Raw genomic sequence first — 23,716 nt, 5'->3', positions numbered from 1 at the left:
AGGAGTGAGAATATCTGATGTTGCCAATATATTGTTGTTTTATTTATGCCGCAATCATGTCAATTTTAATTCTATATACTAATTGTTTTCATATCTTGTGCAGTAGATACAGGCCTCCTACTATGAGTAGGCCTATACTTTATTATGTTCTATATCAAGTTTATGTATAGTGTTATCACAGGCCTGTCAACATTGGACTGTCAGAATCCAGGAGATGTATTTTTGGGGTGCACGGAACTCCCCAACCGGGGTCCGGGGGTCCTCTCCCCAAAACATCTCATATATAGATATATAGGTATTGTCCTGTGTTCTGTTGAATGTTGAGCATGTTTGATACATTTATCAGGCTGTACTGTACTAGCATGGGTACAATTTCAGCCTTAAAATGCAAGTACAGATTTGATGATTGAAGCAAAGTAAGACATCTTTAATAATGACTTCTAAAGTCATTACTTAAAGGGGAAGACCACCCATTTTTAATATTGAAATATGTCATTAATATACCTTAGAGGAGTTGTGTGGAAATAGAAAAAATGTCCCCCCTCTTCTGTGTTGCCTAGAACTGGAGGATTGATTTTGGGGTTTGTATTGTAAAGTACAATGTGTGATGTCATCAAGTTGTACTTTACAATACAAACCCCAAAATCAATCCTCCAGTTCTAGGCAGCAGAAGAGGGGGAACTTTATTTTCTATTTCCACACAACTCCTCTAAGGTAGCCTATATTAATGACACTGATGGGATTTTGGTTTAATTCCCATATTTGTATATTCCTTTTCCAGAAGACGTTTCCACCCACAGTAAAACCACAGTTTGTCAGAGTCAATGAATATCCCATATTGATTTGAAGACACAATAAAGGGAGACCACACCGGGGAATATGCGTTTTTTGTTAAGTTGTATTGCAAATATAGTCAGAGTTCAAAGTACTGTACAGCAAGTACAGTAGAGCAAAATCACCCATCGTAGCTCTGAGTACAAGGCATAATGATTTTACATATATAAGTGAGTGAGTGTACAGCATAAAATACATTAGTCACATTATGATTGGACAATTAAGCATAACAGTGGGCATCAGATGTTTTCGTGTTGTTGGTCCCAGTAGCAAGGCCAGATATCATTTTGTTATCCAGTGTCCTGACCATTATGACCTGATTGGCATCTCTCAGCGTCATTCTCCTGCAGTAACAACAACTCGTCACGGCCGTTAGATATTTGTTCAAAACATCATGGCATTGACTTTTAACACTGAAAATGATATCTATACCATATTAAACATTTTAATCTTATCAGACACAGTTCAATATTGAAAATGGGTGGTCTTCCCCTTTAAGTGATATGTATGATATTGCATGCATTGCCCCCACCCCTAAAGCAGGAGGTCTGGGGGTCCTCCCCCAGAATATTTTTAACTTGATATAGCCTAATTTCCTGTGTTCTGGTGAATTTTGGGAGTTTGATCCCAAATCCAGGAGATTTGCCAATCCAGGAGATTCCCAGGAGATGGGGTCAACATCCAGGAGACTCCTGGGAAATCCAGGCGCATTGACAGGCAAGGTTAAAACAGCCTTTGGGCTTAATTGCCTCGTCCAGACATTTTTATTTATTTTAAATACAGTTTTTGTATCGTTCTTAAAAATGTTGGTCAATAAATCAAATCAAATAAAAAAGAACCCCATTTGTCTGTGGAAATGTAATGCCTCAACTCTCAGTGGAACATTGTGCATTTATCCAAGGCGTTTTACACCCATTCACACGCACGCACGCACGCACGCACGCGCGCGCACACACACACACACACACACACACACACACACACACACACACACACACACACACACACACACACACACACACTGAATTTTGTACAATTATATAGGCCTACAGTATAACCTTTTGTAATGTTCACAATTTTTACCTCTATATATTTGACAGTTTGACTAAAGTTTAATTTGTCATTTTAGAGCTATTAAAAAGTCCTTAAATCATCACTTTAGAAATGTGCAGATGCCCTCTATATACTTAAACTTTATGTTGGTTTGTTTACAGTTGAGTGAGAAAACAATGTTTCATTCACATTAAGTTAATCATCTATGGGGACCCCCCAGAATAATTCGGGGACCCCCCTGGACCTCCCTGGGGGTCCCGACCCACAGTTTGAGAACCACTGTACAGATACAGTATATCTATGACGTCATCATACTACACAGCAGTCAGCAGGTGCATGCCGAGCCAGCAGGCACGTGACTGCCCTCAGCCAATAGGGAGGCTCCGTACCCAGAAACCTGTCAGCCAGGTTTGTACAGTTCAGAGTGTATTCAGTGTAACTGCTCTGTTTGAATGTAAAACACTGACAATCTGCCTGGAAAACAACCATGGCTCATCACGAGTCTGTAAACATTTAGTGCTGTGTTTTTTGTATTTTATATTTTTTAATCCATGGATGGAATGTTTTTAAAGTAACTTTTAAATGCACTGGAGGACAATAATAACCATGAGACTCTTCTTGGTGTGTCTGGTGTTTTTATCACTGGATCTGTGGTTTACTGAAGGTAAAGAACTGATTTTAATGGCTTTATTTGATTGTATTCTGTTGTGTTTGTTATAAATATTTGCTTTAATTTAATAGAAGAGTCTTTCTCAAACGTACGTGTTCAGGTAAGGACCCCCCATACTGTAGCTGCATAAGATGTAGTGCCAGTAATACTGTAGCAAATACAATATTTTGGCAATATATTTTTTCCCCCATAAATTATAACTGTTCTACAACCTCACAACCCAATGAGTTGTGAGCTTGTAGATCGGCTATTCTTTAATAGGCCAATTAGGCTAGCAGAATATGGTTATGTGTCCCTGATTTTGCTTGGAATCCCCGGGGGGTCCCCAGGTGCAGGTGGTCCCCAATTTGAGAACCGCTTAGGCTACTATAAACCCTAGTTATAAACATTTTAACATTTAATATGTTTTCGTTTTATCCCACATTTCCTTAATTCCAACATATTTTATAGTAGGCTATTATTATCTTTCTCTGCACCTCATAGACTTGTCAGTTTAATTATTAATTATGATTACCGAGCTTATGTTATAGTCTTTATTATTGCTTTATAAATGGACTATAGCCTACAGTATATTGTTGCTATTGTCTCTTGGAAAGCACTGTGTTGTCAACGGCTGTTGTTTTAAAAGTGCTTTATAAATGATCTCGATTTGACTCGACACGTGTGATTAGGGCTGTCACGATATGACATTTTACATGACGATTAATTGTCACTCAAATAATTGGCGATTAACGATTTAATTGTGTTTTTGTCGTTGATAATTACATTTCTGTTTGGCTTTTAGGCTTTGAAGTTGCACATGGTAGATATGACACATAACCTAAACATACAAATACATTACTGACATATTTGACAACTTACTACTTAAAAAATAACATTGATAGTGGAAATAGACGATCTACAAGCTCACAACGCGTCGCGATGCGACGCGTTGTGAGCTTGTAGATCTGCCATTTCCACTATTTCTGACATTTTTCAACATTCACGATTATGACGATTATGACAAAATAATTGCGATATTGTCAAATAATCACGATTAGACGATTATGTAATAATTGTGACAGCCCTATGTGTGATGAATCATTGGTTAACGGTTCATTATTATTGTAAAATAATAAAGATTTGGACACTATGAAATCACATCAGCAGGTGATTAAACGACTTGACCACAACAGTCACATGAGCACCCCCTGTCGGCCAACAACAACAACATCCTGGACTTTGCACTGTGTTTGGTTAATAAGAAACCAACACAACTTGTGACTGCAGAGCAGATGAATGACTCTGTTTGCTCTTTTATTACACATTCTGCTGGGAAGGAAGGAAGGAGGATATCAGATGTCAGGGGTCTTCAACAGGGGGTCCGGGACCCCTAGGGGGTCCTCAGAGTTACTACAGGGGGTCCTCCAGATCTTGGTGTGATAGAAACTTCTCCTTTGTATTATTAACCACTTGCCAAAAATAGCAGATCTACAAGCTCACCGCGAGGCGTTGTGAGCGTGTAGATCTGCTATTTTAGGCAAAGGGGTTTGGTGTAGAGGGGAAAAAGAGCAGACTAAGTACAGAGTGAAAGGTCACTTTCATTAAGTATTGACTTCGAGTGGTTAAATATCTGAAAAACACAAATTGACATGAATGATTGTGCTGCTGTCAAACAATGAAACTATATGGAAACTATATGAAAAGGGTCATGGGGGTCCCTGATATCGTGTGTAATATTGATATCGAGGTATTCAACAATGTTATCACATATCAAAGGTTTTCCTAACATCGCCCAGCCTTAGTCGAAACAATATAATATACAATAATAAATAATGATCTGACTCAGCCAACACGTTCCCCTTCATGCTTCATTAGTTGAGCTTCAAGTGTTTAGTCAACATTAAAAGCCAGCAGCATCGCTGCCTCCAGCCCTCCACACACACCTCAGCATAACAAGGTCTAGATAGAATACACACCTCAGCATAACAAGGTCTAGATAGAATACACACCTCAGCATAACAAGGTCTAGATAGAATACACACCTCAGCATAACAAGGTCTAGATAGAATACACACCTCAGCATAACAAGGTCTAGATAGAATACACACCTCAGCATAACAAGGTCTAGATAGAATACACACCTCAGCATAACAAGGTCTAGATAGAATATACACCTCAGCATAACAAGGTCTAGATAGAATATACACCTCAGCATAACAAGGTCTAGATAGAATACACACCTCAGCATAACAAGGTACACTTCTAGATAGAATACACACCTCAGCATAACAAGGTACACTTCTAGATAGAATACACACCTCAGCATAACAAGGTCTAGATAGAATACACACCTCAGCATAACAAGGTCTAGATAGAACACACACCTCAGCATAACAAGGTCTAGATAGAATACACACCTCAGCATAACAAGGTCTAGATAGAATATACACCTCAGCATAACAAGGTCTAGATAGAATACACACCTCAGCATAACAAGGTCTAGATAGAATACACACCTCAGCATAACAAGGTACACTTCTAGATAGAATACACACCTCAGCATAACAAGGTACACTTCTAGATAGAATACACACCTCAGCATAACAAGGTCTAGATAGAATATACACCTCAGCATAACAAGGTCTAGATAGAATACACACCTCAGCATAACAAGGTCTAGATAGAATACACACCTCAGCATAACAAGGTCTAGATAGAATACACACCTCAGCATAACAAGGTCTAGATAGAATACACACCTCAGCATAACAAGGTCTAGATAGAATACACACCTCAACATAACAAGGTCTAGATAGAATACACACCTCAGCATAACAAGGTCTAGATAGAATACACACCTCAGCATAACAAGGTCTAGATAGAATACACACCTCAGCATAACAAGGTCTAGATAGAATACACACCTCAACATAACAAGGTCTAGATAGAATACACACCTCAGCATAACAAGGTCTAGATAGAATACACACCTCAGCATAACAAGGTCTAGATAGAATACACACCTCAACATAACAAGGTCTAGATAGAATACACACCTCAGCATAACAAGGTACACTTCTAGATAGAATACACACCTCAGCATAACAAGGTCTAGATAGAATATACATCTCAGCATAACAAGGTACACTTCTAGATAGAATACACACCTCAGCATAACAAGGTACACTTCTAGATAGAATACACACCTCAGCATAACAAGGTACACTTCTAGATAGAATACACACCTCAGCATAACAAGGTCTAGATAGAATATACATCTCAGCATAACAAGGTACACTTCTAGATAGAATACACACCTCAGCATAACAAGGTCTAGATAGAATACACACCTCAGCATAACAAGGTCTAGATAGAATACACACCTCAGCATAACAAGGTCTAGATAGAATACACATCTCAGCATAACAAGGTCTAGATAGAATACACACCTCAGCATAACAAGGTCTAGATAGAATACACATCTCAGCATAACAAGGTCTAGATAGAATACACATCTCAGCATAACAAGGTCTAGATAGAATACACATCTCAGCATAACAAGGTCTAGATAGAATACACATCTCAGCATAACAAGGTCTAGATAGAATACACATCTCAGCATAACAAGGTCTAGATAGAATACACATCTCAGCATAACAAGGTCTAGATAGAATACACATCTCAGCATAACAAGGTCTAGATAGAATACACATCTCAGCATAACAAGGTCTAGATAGAATACACATCTCAGCATAACAAGGTCTAGATAGAATACACACCTCAGCATAACAAGGTCTAGATAGAATACACACCTCAGCATAACAAGGTCTAGATAGAATACACATCTCAGCATAACAAGGTCTAGATAGAATACACACCTCAGCATAACAAGGTCTAGATAGAATACACATCTCAGCATAACAAGGTCTAGATAGAATACACACCTCAGCATAACAAGGTCTAGATAGAATACACATCTCAGCATAACAAGGTCTAGATAGAATACACATCTCAGCATAACAAGGTCTAGATAGAATACACACCTCAGCATAACAAGGTCTAGATAGAATACACATCTCAGCATAACAAGGTCTAGATAGAATACACACCTCAGCATAACAAGGTCTAGATAGAATATACACCTCAGCATAACAAGGTCTAGATAGAATATACATCTCAGCATAACAAGGTCTAGATAGAATACACACCTCAGCATAACAAGGTCTAGATAGAATATACACCTCAGCATAACAAGGTCTAGATAGAATATACATCTCAGCATAACAAGGTCTAGATAGAATATACACCTCAGCATAACAAGGTCTAGATAGAATATACACCTCAGCATAACAAGGTCTAGATAGAATATACATCTCAGCATAACAAGGTACACTTCTAGATAGAATACACACCTCATAACAAGGTACACTTCTAGATAGAATACACACCTCATAACAAGGTACACTTCTAGATAGAATACACACCTCATAACAAGGTACACTTCTAGATAGAATACACACCTCATAACAAGGTACACTTCTAGATATTATACACACCTCAGCATAACAAGGTCTAGATAGAATACACACCTCAGCATAACAAGGTCTAGATAGAATACACACCTCAGCATAACAAGGTACACTTCTAGATAGAATACACACCTCAGCATAACAAGGTACACTTCTAGATAGAATACACACCTCATAACAAGGTACACTTCTAGATAGAATACACACCTCAGCATAACAAGGTACACTTCTAGATAGAATACACACCTCAGCATAACAAGGTACACTTCTATTTTCAAATAAATGTAGTGGAGTAAAAGTACAATGTTTGGATCTGAGATGTAGTGGAGTAGAAGTAAAAGTATTGGAAATTATAACTACTCAAGTAAAGCACAAATACCTAAATATTGTACATAAGTACAGTACTTAAGTAAATGTACTTAGTTACTTTACACCATTGATAATATGATGGTCATATTTGAAGTGGGAACATTGTTTACCTGTTATCCTGCCCTGCCCACTTTACCAAGACATCATACTGTACATACCACAGATTACACACTGCACCCAAAGTGAGCTTTACCAAGACATCATACTGTACATACCACAGATTACACACTGCACCAAAGTGAGTTTTACCAAGACATCATACTGTACATACCACAGATTACACACTGCACCCAAAGTGAGTTTGAAAACATGACCAACCACAAAAAAACTCCCATCCCTACTGGGAGAAATACAACAATGTGAGAACACAGCAGCAAGATGTGTGAACTGTTGTGATAAAAGAAGGGAAGGGAACACAACCACCCTAAAGGCCCATTCCCACTGGGCCAGTTAACAGATAAAAAAATGTCTTTCTCCAGATATTTTTCCATTCAAAGTGGATGGTAGATACAGATAAAAAAAACAATTGCCACAGATAAAAGTATCTGTGGCAAATATCTGTGGTAGATATTTTTATTTATCTGTATCTACCATCCACTTTGAATGGAAAAATATCTGGAGAAAGAGATTTTTGTATCTGTTTATCTGGCCCAGTGGGAATGGGCCTTTAGGACTACAAACCATTGAGAAGCATCTAGACCTCCTGCATGAACACAACCACCCTAAGGACTACAAACCATTGAGCAGCATCTTGACCTCCTGCACAACACATATAAAGAAAGCTGCTACCTTTACTCATTTTAATTCTGAGGCTTGTTTTCCTGTATGCTATTTAAATTGTGTTGAGAAAAATGAAATGCTCCTATTTGCTCTTAAACATTATGTTAGGACAAAATCTGTTTACACAATGCTGTGCCCCCTCCAACTGTATATACAATTTAAACGTATTCTTTCTCATATGCCAATGAAGCTCCTTTGAATTGAATTGAATTGAATTGAATTGAATTGAATTGAATTGTGGTTCCATGTTGTGCTCCACTATTCATCTCTCCTCTCTCAACAGCTCAGAGCTGCATGGATGGAGGCATCCTGGTGGAGCAGGTGGTGACGGAGCAGGGGTCCCCGTACCGCCTCAGCTGTCCCGTGGACCCCTCCCTGGTCCACAGGTCCGGGCCCGCAAAGCTGACCTGGATGAGAGACTGTGGTCCACTCCCCCAGGGGCCTGGGTCCTCCTCCGGTGGTCTTGGGTCTTCTGGGGGTCCTGGGTCCTCCTCTGGGGGTCCTGGGTCCTCTGGGGGTCCTGGGTCCTCCTCTGGGGGTCCTGGGTCCTCTGGGGGTCCCATCCAGGTTGTGCGTCCTCAAGAAGGAAAGGCCTTCCTGGAGTTCCCCAGGCTCCGCCTCCAGGACCAGGGCAACTACACCTGTATGGTCAACACCTCCGCCTGGACCGTACGCCTCATCGTTAAAGGTTAGGGTTATGTGAATAAACCAGTGAACCTCTATTGGTTGCTCTAGTGCAGTGGTTCTCAAACCATTCTGGCTGCAGTATCCCCTTATAGTGATTTCTAAAGCCTAGTACCCCTTCCCCTGAATACAGCGTTTTGCTTATCAAAAAACAGTTCCAATGCCAACATGTCAAAAATGAAACGGCATAATGGCAAATAAACATTGCTTTCTATTCAATAACAGTTGTACCAGTCAAGTTATTGATCTAATTTGGTTTGCCAATTTACAGATGAGCAGGTTCACACAATGAGAACCTGCAGTACCCCCACGTACCCCTAAGGGTACATTACATACCCCCACCACGTACCCCTAAGGGTACATTATATACCCCCACCACGTACCCCTAAGGGTACATTATATACCCCCACCACGTACCCCTAAGGGTACATTATAAACCCCCATTTGAGAAACACTGCTCTAGTGAATCGTAGCAGCATTCTGGCAAGCGCTGCCCTCACTGTGTTGACAGCGCCATTACTTCTTTTGAGAAAACAAGGATAGTTATTGACCAAACTGTGACAAGCGGACTTGATCCACGCGGGACACTGCCGCTGAGCGAGCAAGTCGCTGTGTCGAGCGTTGCGAAGTCCGCTTGAGCCGACTCAGCACCGTTCCAGTTACAGTACGTCCCGATAGGGACCAAATAGTAAATAATGTTTGGGGGGGTGAAGCGTCACTCAAAGTGCCTCTGGCCAATCACAGCGTGTCTTTTCCGGGACTTGCCTGATGGCTGCTATCTTCCTCTATCAGGGTTATTCTGTCATGGGTTGTTGTTGCTCCGTTTGGCCTCTGGTAAGAACAGTCTGCTCCCTCTGGTAAGAACAGTCTGCTCCCTCTGCCTGAGAGCTCACCAATCACTGCACCTGTGTGTGCATCACTTATGCTTCAACGATACACAACGTGAGCTGAGTCTATCTAATGACCGCCATCGAGTGTCTAGATTGGAAACAATAACCAAAATATTTTGAACTGAGCTCATGCTTCCTTCAGTGCATGAGGAGTGAGCAGGCCGCTTCTTATCACCTGACAGGGGGAAGCTAGCGTAGCGCGTAGTGCGTGGACGGAACATGTTATTCCAACCAGGCTGGCCAGGGGGAGGCAGTATAGAGACCAGGATTACTGCATGTTTTTGTGAGGGTATCAACCCTAGGGGACACGGGGAGAACATGCAAACTCCATAATACACAGAAACATTGTTAAAAGAACAGCAAAACATATAGAAAACAAAAGTAAAATCCGAGAATAAACAAAACAATGATAAACAGACGGATAAAACTGATTGCAAGCGCACTCCCCAACCTTCCTTCAAAACCTCAAAAATTGTTCAAAATTGACATAGTGGTATGTTTTCACAAGTGACAGTGATTTAGCTATAGCCTTATATTGGGTCTAAATGGTTTTAATCTGTCCAGAATCTCAGTGTTCCAAACCTCCCGTCTCCTGGACCCCCGAGGCGGGGGGTCCCCTGTGGAGCCCCCTGGGGTCCTCACCCACCCTGCACTGTGAGGCCCTGCTGTCCTGGGACCCCCAGGGACCCCCCTGTGACCTCACCTTGACCTGGCTCAAAGATGGCCGCCCGCTGGACAACCAGACGCTGCAGCGTCTCAACTCCTCCTCAAGGTGGGGCTAGAGACAAGCCTGGTAGCTGTGTTTCAACTTTATGTTTGTTCTTCCTTAATTAATAAACCATTGTATTTTATTGTACAAAACAGTTGCACAAACTTAGATAAAATAACCCATCTACTGTGAAATAGTCAAGGAATGGACAGGAATGGATAGCCCATGCCATTTATATATCCCATCTTCAATTTTATTTCTTTTTTTGTTTAGTTTTTTTTTTTTTTTTTTTTTACTTTTGAACATTTTCGCCTACAGGCCTAATGCCAGGTTCAGTTTCAAATATATAATGGTAAACGGTGCATTTATATAGGGTTTTTCATCCAAAGTGGCATTGCATTCACCCTTTTTTAGCAACGATGTGACAATACAATACTCTTACTGGTTTTCCTACTCTCCCAGTTCTCCCAGTCCAGGACTCTTACTGGTCTCCAGCACCCTGACACTGGTCCTCACAGAGCAGACAGACTTTGGCCTGTACAGCTGCAAGCTGAGGAACCTCAGCATCCACTATGACCTGCAGGATAACAGTAAGAACTACTGACTACAACTACTGACTATAACCTGCACAATAACAGTAAGAACTACTGACTAGAACTACTGACTATAACCTGCACAATAACAGTAAGAACTACTGACTATAACTACTGACTATAACTATACTGACTATAACCTTTTCATACACCGATGTCAGAGGAAACCATGCAAGGCACCAACCTGCTCACCAGGAGCAACTAGGGGTTCAGAGTCTTGCTTCGACACCAACTCTGGGGGAGCCCGGGATCCAACTGGGAACAAGGGGGTGCACAACATATATGTGACCCTCATGGCCTCACAAGTCCAGTACCTCCCTATATAGTAACTATACTAACGATATAGTAACTGTATCGAAATATCGTTTTTAACTTAAAAAAAACGAAGTATATCGAAATGAAAACAGCTAAAATCGAATCGTATCGTTTTATTTTGTATCGTATCGAATCGGCAGTGCAAAGAATCGATTGTATCGATACTACCTACTTGTGCATTGTATTTATCATTTTTAAGAAGAAAAAAATAAAAGGAGGGGTTTAATTACTTTTCCTTTCCATATAGCTACACGGTCTATCGATAAATGTGTGTAATCTCTGGGTTCATGTCAAGGTGCAGGTTTGTCAAAATACAATGTCCATGTATTTGGCAGATAATCACTCTGTTTACTTATTTTATCCATAATAATACATGTTTCCCTTAAAAACCTGCACTAGCCACACCTTTTACACAGATTTAATTTCTTTGCTAAATAGTTACTATATCGATTTTAAATTACTGAATCGAATCGTATCGTATCGCCATGAATGAACCAATATCGTCCATGTATCGTATTGTCAACCATGTATCGTGATATGTATCGAATTGCTATTAAAATGTATCGTTACACCCCTAGATACAACAGATTTATAAAGTAGAACTATCAATCTGGTATGTAAGAAAATTGTATGTTTTGAGTGTCCGGTATATGAAATCTAAGTTTTTCTCTGGTGTTATGAATCTCACTTGGAAGACTGTTCCACGCAGGGTTCCCACAGTCATGAAATTCCTGGAAATAATTTGAAATTAGAAAAATATTGGAAATACTGGAAAAGTTTTGAAATTGATCAAGGGTACTGGAAGGTCCTGGAAATAATTTATACCTCTGAAATGACAAATTAAACATTGGTCAAATTGTCAAATATTAGAGGGAGAAAGTGTGAAAATAGCAGATCTACATGCTCACAACGCCTCGCAATACAACATTCCTCAACTCTTAGTGCTCGTCAGGGTGCCGGGGTTCCCAGTTCAAATATGATTATTTCGGGGGTCACGGCCTGAAAAGGTTGAGAACCACTGGCATACACTACCTGTCTTTGGGCATTGCTCATAGGACTCGTTATTGAGCTGAATTATTGTTATATAGTCTTGGAAATTGGGTTAAATATTCTGGAAAAGTTTTGGAAATGAATTGGTAAAAATGTGTGGGAACCCTGTCCACGGTACAATTGACCTATAAAAATCTGCTCCCTTCACAGAGCTAGAGTTATCTGTCCACCCAACGATTGGAATGTGTTGTAAATATCAGAGCTAGGAGTTATCTGTCCACCCAACGAGTGGAATGTGTTGTAAATATCAGAGCTAGAGTTATCTGTCCACCCAACGAGTGGAATGTGTTGTAAATATCAGAGCTAGAGTTATCTGTCCACCCAGTGAGTGGAATGTGTTGTAAATATCAGAGCTAGAGTTATCTGTCCACCCAACGATTGGAATGTGTTGTAAATATCAGAGCTAGGAGTTATCTGTCCACCCAACGAGTGGAATGTGTTGTAAATATCAGAGCTAGAGTTATCTGTCCACCCAACGAGTGGAATGTGTTGTAAATATCAGAGCTAGGAGTTATCTGTCCACCCAACGAGTGGAATGTGTTGTAAATATCAGAGCTAGAGTTATCTGTCCACCCAGTGAGTGGAATGTGTTGTAAATATCAGAGCTAGAGTTATCTGTCCACTCAACGAGTGGAATGTGTTGTAAATATCAGAGCTAGAGTTATCTGTCCACCCAGTGAGTGGAATGTGTTGTAAATATCAGAGCTAGAGTTATCTGTCCACTCAACGAGTGGAATGTGTTGTAAATATCAGAGCTAGAGTTATCTGTCCACCCAGTGAGTGGAATGTGTTGTAAATATCAGAGCTAGAGTTATCTGTCCACTCAACGAGTGGAATGTGTTGTAAATATCAGAGCTAGAGTTATCTGTCCACTCAACGAGTGGAATGTGTTGTAAATATCAGAGCTAGAGTTATCTGTCCACCCAGTGAGTGGAATGTGTTGTAAATATCAGAGCTAGAGTTATCTGTCCACCCAGTGAGTGGAATGTGTTGTAAATATCAGAGCTAGAGTTATCTGTCCACCCAGTGAGTGGAATGTGTTGTAAATATCAGAGCTAGAGTTATCTGTCCACTCAACGAGTGGAATGTGTTGTAAATATCAGAGCAGCAGGTTCTATCCATGGTTGATGTCTGTGTTCCAGACCAGCTGAGCCACACGGCGGCTGTCATCGCTGCGTTGGTCCTGACCTCCTGTCTGCTCATCTCTGCTGTCCTCTACTCCAGATGTCACCTGGACCTCAAGCTGTGGTACCGGAACCACTATGGAGATTATGAGCTTAATGGTGAGATTACTGTATAAATATAGAATATGAGCTTAATGGTGAGATTACTGTATAAATATAGATTATGAGTTTAATGGTGAGATTACTGTATAAATATAGATTATGAGCTTAATGGTGAGATTACTGTATAAATATAGATTATGAGTTTAATGGTGAGATTACTGTATAAATATAGAATATGAGTTTAATGGTGAGATTACTGTATAAATATAGAATATGAGCTTAATGGTGAGATTACTGTATAAATATAGAATATGAGCTTAATGGTGAGATTACTGTATAAATATAGATTATGAGTTTAATGGTGAGATTACTGTATAAATTAAGAGTTAAGATCTGTTTATTTGACAGGGACCGTGCTCATTAATGGACATGTCAGTTTTCACTTCAATGTAAATAAGCCAGAGTTAGCCCGCCGTGGGCTAATTTTCATCTGTAGTCCCTGGACCCCCATTGGTGGTGATCAACCCCCCCAATCCAACCCTTGATGCTGAGTGCCAAGCAGGGAGGCATCGGGTCCCATTTTTATAGTCTTTGGTATGACCCGGCCGGGGAATTGAACCCCCAACCTCCCAGTCTCAGGGCGGACACTCTAACCACAAGGCCACTGAGCTGGTCAGACAGACAGACAGACAGACAGACAGGATCCCCATTGGTGGTGATCAACCCCCCCAATCCAACCCTTGATGCTGAGTGCCAAGCAGGGAGGCATTGGGTCCCATTTTTATAGTCTTTGGTATGACCCGGCCGGGGAATTGAACCCCCGACCTCCCAGTCTCAGGGCGGACACTCTAACCACAAGGCCACTGAGCCACTGAACTGTAAATATAGATTATGAGTTTAATGGTGAGATTACTGTATAGAATATGAGCTCAATGGTGAGATTACACTATAGGACTAGAATATGAACTCAATAGTGAGATTACTGTATAAATATAGACTATGAACTCAATGGTGAGATTACACTATAGAATATGAGCTCAATGGTGAGATTACACTATAGAATATGAACTCAATGGTGAGATTACACTATAGAATATGAACTCAATGGTGAGATTACACTATAGAATATGAACTCAATGGTGAGATTACACTATAGAATATGAACTCAATGGTGGGATATAGTAGGTATTACTATATAGATTATGACCACCTGGGCCAGGGGGAGAGGAGAAATAAATAAAAAAAGCTAACAAATGTATTCAGAAAAACTCAGATAAGCAAAAGATAAGAATTAAGGTCCTTGCATACTGCTGTGTTTTTTCGGAAAAAAATCGGAGCAAATAAAACTAAAAAAAGTAATCAATCTCACGTTATGTCAATCATGTTTGCACACTGCCGCCCGTTATTTCGTTTTACCAGGTTCGATTGTTTACGTTTTACACAGCTGTCACCACTGGGTCACTGCTTAGATCTATGTCAGCTAAGGTCCTTGGCCTGAAAAACATTAGTAACGTGTAGTGTAGTGTGTAATCTGTGTGTGTGCGTGTGTGTGTGTGTGTGTGTGTGTGTGTGTGTGTGTGTGTGTGTGTGTGTGTGTGTGTGTGTGTGTGTGTGTGTGCGTGCGTGCGTGCGTGCGTGCGTGCGTGCGTGCGTGCGTGCGTGCGTGCGTGCGTGCGTGTGTGTGTTTCAGACGGAAAGCTGTACGATGCCTACATCTCCTACGTGAACAACGAGTACGACAGGAAGTTCGTTCACTTCATCCTCAAACCTCATCTGGAGAACAAACTGGGACACAAAGTTCATTTGAATGACAACGACATCCTGCCTGGAGCAGGTGAGTTCATCTGAATGACAACACATCTGAATGACAACACATCTGAATGACAACACATCTGAATGACAACGACATAGTAGCAGGTTAGTTCATCTGAATGACAACGACATCATGCCTGGAGCAGGTGAGTTCATCTGAATGACAACCACATCATGCCAGGAGCAGGTGCTGTAATGAATTGCATGTTTAAGTGCTCAAAGCGCTTTACAACGGTCCATTCATTCATACATTGGGAGGTGAAGCGGTGAACAGTCCTCACTTCACACACCAACGGTGGCAAAGCTGACACCGACCCACTCACTGGAGGCAATGTGGGGTTCAGTGTCTTGTACCGACCCACTCACTGGAGGCAATGTGGGGTTCAGTGTCTTGTACCGACCCACTCACTGGAGGCAATGTGGGGTTCAGTGTTCAGAGACACAGCCACCTGTATTAGATTTATAAGTGGGTTGTGTTTAGCTCGCCACCATCAGGATCATCTTCATGGTCTGGTGAGAAACCTGGCCTGTGTACAACAAGCAGGCCACTATGAATGCCTTGCAAAATACTGCAAAAACGTTAAAGCAAACTCAACAAAACAGCTCAGCAACAGAACCACTGAACATTTACACTTGACTGTGACTGGTCTGTCACTGCTGTTAATAGCTGTGTCACCATTAACACATCGGGTGCCCACGTGGTGTCTACGCGTCAATCTCTTTGATCTTTACGAGTGCCCAACGACGCGTTTGACGCGTTGTACAGTAAACTATACTGTACTGTAGCTACTGCACTTGGCTACCGCGGTGATGAAACAACTCCATTTCCCAACATGCTGCGCGCAATTACGTCACCCGGACGTGCTGTGTGGCTCGTTGACTTCCTGTTTACCGGCTGCACAAAAGTGCTGTTTTCTCCGGATTCTCTTCCTTTTTTCATTTTTTTTCTCAAAACGGCAGCCTCTTCTACATGCCGTAACACAAACACTGTGGCTTAGAAATGATAAAAAACGGTCCTGACTGAAAGAGAAGATTTTCGCGAAATAAACAGGACATACTCGGATTACATTTACTCGGATTACTTTTCTCGCCAGTACTCTCGCCGGTAGGTAAAATGACGCGTTGCCATGGGCACCAGCAAATAAGACGTCAGAGATCACGTGGGCATCCGATGTGTTAAGACATTTTAATTAACTCTCGCTCAAATAATTGTGATGAACCCATTAAAACTGGTAAAAGTGTCTTTACCTGGAAATGTATTAAATAATTACATTTTTCTTTAATCCGTGTGTGTTTGTGTGTGTGCGTGTGTGCGTGCGTGCGTGCGTGCGTGCGTGTGTGCATCAGATCCCTCTGCAGAGCTCCTGATGAACATCAGTCGGTGTCGTCGTCTGGTTGTGGTTCTGTCTCATGCATATCTGCAGCAGGACTGGTGTCACAGCAACTTCAGGTAATTATAATAATAATAATAATAACAATAATGATTGATTGATTGATTGATTGATTGATTGATTGATTGATTGATTGATGACTTTATTAGAAGTTTGCATAGGAAAGTATTGCTCCAAGTGTCTTCACCAAAAAGAATGTGTTCCCCCCAGAATAAGTATGGGGGCAGTTCTGTGGTGGCAGAAATGTATAGAGTAACACATATGTGTATAAGTACTCGTTCTCCTTCCATTCAATCTCATTGAATGGATGGTCACATGTTAATTCAACTCAACAGCTGTCAGTCTAACAGCTAACATCTAACATCTAGCATTGTATTTTTTAATAAGACGGGCAATATTAAATCCAGCTGGTTATTGATTAATCACCACAACCGAGAGACGGAGGCGAGTCGTGGCGTGTGTTTTTCAATCAGTCTCACTTGAATTCGTATCCGTTGACTGGCTGGTGATATATAACTTAACTGACACAAGGTAGGCTATGTATTATAAACATAGCCTACGTGTGTGGATGAGTGAAATCGTGATAAAGGGAATTCTCTGTCTGTTCTCCTCTCCATCTCCGCGGTGCCAACAAGGCTTCACTGCACTAGTAGGCTACTGCGCACGGCTCTGTTTTGTTGGAAACATGCGGCGCGCGGCCCCAATAGGGTCGGCTTGGAGCGGAGCGGAGCGGAGCGGAGGAATGGAGCGGAGGAAATTCCTCGCTCCAAAGCCGCTCAGACCCATTTGAATTTGGATCAACCTACCTGTGTGAGTCTGCTTTTTCTCACATGAAGTTCATCAAGTCAAAGTACAGAGCCACAATGACAGATGAGCACCTTGTGGCCTGCCTAAAACTTGCAACCAGCTCATACAACCCTGACTTTGACAAGCTAGCCTCCTCTTCCCAGTGCCAGGTTTCCCACTAAGGTAGAGAGACTGACATGGAATAAAGGACAAAAAAAAAACTATAAAAAAACTATAAAAAAAACTATAAAAAAAGAAAGAAAAAAAAAAACTAAACTGTGTTGTCAGTGCATAATATGCAGAGTGTGCAATAAATGGTCATGCTGTCTGTATGCCCAATGTGAGAAGTTGCAATCGTTTCATTCAATTACAATTCCTACTATACAGTATGATTACAGTACAGTACAGTGAGTACAATGTTATAATATCTATTAATATTTTCTGTTTTTTACATGTATATTGAATGGGTGTTACGGTACATTTTGGGCTGGTAGCCCTCAGCTAGGTGGCACATTTTCAAAGTAGACCTTGGGTCAAAAAAGGTTGGGCACCCCTGGTCTAACAGCTAAGCCGTCTCCCCCAAGCTATACTTCTTAGTCTGTTAGCAAATCTGTATTTCTGTAACCGTTTCTACGTTGCTTTATGTTCAGTACATGTCCTTATAAGATCATGTTTAGAATAGCATCTCTGTTAGAATGAGAATATAAGAACTGTATGATAATGAGGCAGGGGAGGCTTGTGCCCGAGGAATACCAGTCACTTCGCCAAAAATCCAACTCGCCAAATCAACTTGCTAGGACACCTCGCTAATGAGCAGGGTTGTCAACATTGGACTGTCAGTCCAGGAGAATCCAGGAGATTTATTTTTAGGGGGTGTGCGGAACTCCCCAACAGGGGTCTGGTGGTCCTCCCCCCAAAACCTCTTAACAGATATATATTTCGCTGTGTTCTGTTGAATTTTGTGCATGTTCGATACTTTTATCAGGCTTGCTTTACTAGCATGCATGGGTACAATTTCTGCCTTAAAATGCCAAATGTAGGTGTACAGATTTGATGACTGAAGCAAAGTAAGACATCCTTAATAATGACTTCTCATCTGGGGGTCCTCCCCCAGGAAATATTTAACATAGTAGATGTAATTGCCAATCATCCTGGCGAATCCAGGAGCATTGAGAAGCCTGCCCAATGAGTGTGGACAATTTGGCGAGTTGGAGTGACCGAGAGGGCTGACGAGAGAGGTCAGGAGGCCTGCTCCTCTGATGATCTGTAATGCTGATACTCTGTCCAACCTTTTGCCTTTTTGAATAAACCTTTGTCAATCCAATCCTTCAAATCCTTCATCCTTGTGGAACATTAATTTTCCCGCTATTACAGTTCTCCATTCTGAAACATCCCCATTCCAAAACAAGTATACAAGTTATGTTCAATCTATCCTAATGGGAACAGATAGTCTCTTTTTTTGCTGTGACATACACTGTACAGTATTTGTTGTTGTCTACAGACAGGGTGTTCTCCACATGTTGGAACTGGTCCATTATGTTGTGTTTCAGACAGGGTGTTCTCCACATGTTGGAACTGGTCCATTATGTTGTTGTGTTTCAGACAGGGTGTTCTGCACATGTTGGAACTGGTCCAGAGGCCCATCTTCATCCTATTGGAGGGTCAGGTCAAACACATGGGGTCAGAGGTCAAACTGACCCTCAAAGAGCTGCAGCATCGCCTGACCTTCCTGACCTGGAGACACAACTCAGTGGTACGTAATGATCTGGAGACACAACTCTGTGGTACGTATAATCACCTGGACGTCTGACGTCTGACCACATCTACAGTATGCACACTTTATAATGTCATCACTCCACAAGGTGTGGCCAGACTGTTTCCTCTCACAATTTGCAAATGCTTCCGTCATACCCTGGGATGGAGCTGAGAAACGAGGGCCCGTTACAAAAACACTCAATAGTGGGCTCGATAAAAGCCAGATAAGGTGTTCATTATTAATACATAATAACGAGCTCCGTCCCTATACAGTCTGGGAGTCGGACGTTCTGATCATCAGTATGTGGCATGAGAAGCCATGAAGCGAATGTGAAGGCTCTTCTCCTCTTCCGTTTCGTCTTTTACAGTCGCACACATTTATCCTATTATGTTAAAAAATATATCATCTAAGCATTATTAGCTTAGCTGAAATAAAAACAAAATAATATATTTTTGTGAACGGCTGTAGTTCCAGACTCTATGGGTGCGTTCGGAAATGTGCACCGGGTGTGTGCTCAGTGTAGTGAGGGCAGTGGGCGTGACGTTGTAGAGTGCGTTCAGTGTGGCTTGTTAATGAACGACCAGTTAAGAGGCAGCTGTGATGTCATTTCCTCCAGTGTTCACAGCTGAGAAGCACTCCAGACATGGCCATGAAAACCAAAAACACTGCACTGACGCACCACACTGCCAAACCCCATCTTCTGAGTAGGGTCGGTCAGTGCGTGCACTCAGCACAACGGGGAGCCGCGCACTGGATTTCCGAACGGCAACGCACCAAGTGCACCGAATAAACGAACGACAACATGGCACACCAGTGCGTTGAGTGTGCATTTCCGAACGCACCCTATATAGCATTCAGAGATTGTGGAATAGTTGTCTGGCTACGCGAGACTACTCAACAAAGCATTCTCAGGCTTAATGTGTTGCTGACTCCTTCTGGAAGGAGCAGAATAAATAATAAATAGTAATAAATGGTAAATGGTGCTTTTATATTGCGCCTTTATCCAAGGTGCTTTACAGAGATTGTGCATTACATTCACCCATTGACCATATTCACTCCGTGGCCATCTTTGATCACATGATTAACCCACATGACACATTCATTTTCACACATTCACACAGCGATGTCAGAGGAAACCATGCTTGGCACCAACCTGCTCATCAGGAGCAGTTAGGGGTTCAGAGTCTTGATCAAGGACTCTTCAACACTAACTTCACTTCTAATGACGGTTTCTCTACCCCTGAGCCACTGCTGTCATAAATACAGATAGATAATCCATGAATGTGATAAATAATCCATGAATGTGATTGGTCCTCCTCAGACTCCCGCCTCGGTCTTCTGGAAGGAGCTGGCCTTATCCACGCCCCGCAGGGTGCTGTTCCACCGCCTGCCTGCAGGGGGGGCCGGGGACCCCCAGACCCTCCTCCACGACGACAAGGACCCCATCCTCACCCTCAACCCAGACTACCTGGACTGTCGGCCGGACCCCCACCCCTCTGGAGACCTGGGTAAAATACTGTCTGTTAGATAGAACCCCACCCTTCTGGGGACCTGGGTAAATAAATATGCACCTCTTTCCCATTGTAGCTTTGCCCTGCAGATCTACAAGCTCACAACGCCTCGTGCTGCGAGGCGTTGTGAGCTTGAAGATCTGCTATTTTTTGGCAACATTTTTTTTATAGAGTGAAAAAAAAGACTATCAAGACCATATATTATGAGTACCTTTTATCAATTACAGTGATATACACTTAAACTTTATGTTGGTTTGTTTACTGTTGAGTGGGAACACAATGTTGCACATTAAGTTAATCATCTGGGGACCCCCCCAAAGTGTTTTGGGGGTCTCCCCTGGGGGTCCTGACCCACAGGTTGAACCACTGAACTAGACCCTTCATGTTGTCCTTCAGGTCTGCGTCTCCCCGTCTACAAGGCTCTGACCTCCAGAGCTCCTGGGGGTCCTGACCCACAGGTTGAACCACTGAACTAGACCCTTCATGTTGTCCTTCAGGTCTTTGTCTCCCCGTCTACAAGGCTCTGACCTCCAGAGCTCCTGCCCTTCCCCCGCTAGCGCTACCCGTCCCCGAGGACCCCCGCGTCCCTGCGTCCTCCGAGGACCCCCGCCCCCCCGCCGACATCGACGTCTCGGACCTGGGCTCTCGCAGCTACGCAGCGCGCACCGACTTCTACTGCCTGGTCAGTGAGGAGGACATGTGACCTGCCGGCGCTCTGGGATTACCGCTATGTTGTTAAGAAAGGGAGAATTTTGATTGTTTTTTTGTGAAAATAGACAATCTACACTTTTGTCATAATCGTGTCTGTTTGGAGTACAAAATGTTAAACTTGTTGCACAAAATCATAACATTCTTTCATCCACTTTTAACCTGGCATTGTTATGTTGGACAATGGACTTAAAAAAATAATAAGAGAATTTAGATCGATTTCTTTTTTATTATTATTTTTGGAAATTGACAATCTACTCCCGTCACATTGTTAGCCTCATTGAATTAATGCCAAACTCAACGGCTGTTTGTAACGTTTTCAGGAGAGACACTCTCTGTCACCTAGATGAGTTACTGTTTATAACTTTCGTTCCTAAATCATGTTAATCTGCCTTTATTTATATCTTTATTTATATCTGCCTAACTCTACTCTCCTAACCCTGCTGATTGATCCTGCCTCGTTGCCAACGTCCTCAGCCTATAGGAACGCTTGTTACAGAATCATGAAGTCAAAATAGTTCACTTAAAGCACTTTCTGCCGAAGTCATTTTGGAATGTAACAAGCATTGTGATTGGCTATGAAGCACATTGATGCAGCTGTGTTAGGATATTATACAACAGGTAGTCGGGCTCTCAATGGAAAACAGGCTCTCCAACCGTGCATATAACGAGCACTACTGCACTGTCTCTCATCAAGTAAAGAAATCAGCTGCGTTGGTCACGAAAGAGCGTAAGCGCTCCTCTCTCCCCACACTATGCTAGGCGGCTAGGCTAGCGGTTTTCATGTGAAGTTCAGGGACATAGTAGCTAAATGAGGCATTAAAAATTACAAATTCCTATCGAATATCTTAATTACAATGAAATGAAGTTGACGTGTTTTTTTTTAAGGGCAACAGTTGTATAATCGCAATATTACACTCGAGGGTCTGCATTAACACGGTTATCTGGCACTTCAGTCCAGCCTACGGAACTCGCCTTCGGCTCGTTCCTGCAGAAAGACTGTGGTGCCGGATAACCGTGATAATGCACACCCTCTCGTGTAATATTGCTTAAGTATAGAGCTAGGCAAAAATGTCAATTTGACCAAAAATATGAGGCTAACGATATTTAAAAAGAGGGTTGAAAACCAAATGTTGTGATGTAACCAAAATGTAAGACAAATGAATGTTAGTTTTAATGTGTTGATGTGTGCCTCATACTGTTTCTGCTCAACAGTTACTTGATTCATGTGTTTTATTAAGTTTAATTTTATTACTCAATCTGGTATTTGAATGAAGGAAACCAAACATGGCATTCTCTCCTGAGACTCACACACACTGTGACGTTTATATTGTCTACTCTAGACTCTAGTTCAGGGGTCTTCAACGTTTTCAGGCCAAGGGCCCCTTAGTTGAGAGAGAGATGAAGCAGGGACCCCTTAGTTGAGAGAGAGATGAAGCAGGGACCCCCACAACCTGTTCATAGATTCCATATAGTTTCATTGTTCGACAGCACAATCATCAGTGTATTGTGCATTCATGTCAATTTGTGTTTTCAGATATTTGATCACTTGAACCGCCACTACTTCTGCCCTCTACACCAAACTCTTTGACGAAAATAGCCGCTCTACAAGCTCACAACGTCTCACGCTGCTCGACACAGCGACTCGCTCACTTTAGCTCGCTCGGCGGTGTCTCACGGGGGTCAAGGTCGACACCGAAAACAAACGCTCCTTTGCAAGCCATCTCCTACGGATACAATAATAGCTTACAGTGGACTGGAGATACAGACAAGAAGACTCTCCCAACTAAGGGGTCCCTGCTTCATCTCTCTCTCAGCTAAGGGGTCCCTGCTTCATCTCTCTCTCAGCTAAGGGGTGCCTGCTTCAGTCAACAAACAAACAAACAAACAAACAAACAAACACAAAAGCATTTCTTTGGTCTCTTTATTAGTTAAAAATATCATTTTGTCACCTTTGTATACAATTAAAAAGCACATGTTTTATATCATTTATTTTCCAGGACTCGTATCTCAGTAGTAAGAATGGCAACACGTGAATTACAGCAGAATGTCACTGAAACATGAACGT

The 23,716-nt window shown here is 41.9% G+C and overlaps 1 protein-coding gene across 1 annotated transcript; it reads left to right on the top strand.

The window, feature by feature from the left end:
* Positions 1-8,511: 8,511 nt before the first annotated feature.
* sigirr (single immunoglobulin and toll-interleukin 1 receptor (TIR) domain) lies at positions 8,512-21,821 on the top strand (the record flags this gene model as incomplete). The annotated part of the gene is made up of 9 exons (XM_080736236.1): positions 8,512-8,905; positions 10,356-10,563; positions 10,963-11,090; positions 13,601-13,741; positions 15,375-15,518; positions 16,844-16,946; positions 19,276-19,426; positions 20,751-20,937; positions 21,438-21,821. The coding sequence occupies 9 exons, from the start codon at positions 8,512-8,514 to the stop codon at positions 21,641-21,643; spliced, it is 1,662 nt and encodes a 553-aa protein (XP_080592362.1). The 3' UTR covers positions 21,644-21,821.
* Positions 21,822-23,716: the final 1,895 nt, after the last annotated feature.

The sequence above is a fragment of the Nannobrachium achirus genome (genome assembly GCF_963921795.1).
Source record: "Nannobrachium achirus genome assembly, chromosome: 11".
Classification (NCBI taxonomy): Eukaryota; Metazoa; Chordata; class Actinopteri; order Myctophiformes; family Myctophidae; genus Nannobrachium; species Nannobrachium achirus.
The sequence above is the reverse complement of the archived record's forward strand: the minus strand, read 5'-3'. Positions and strand labels throughout refer to the sequence as shown.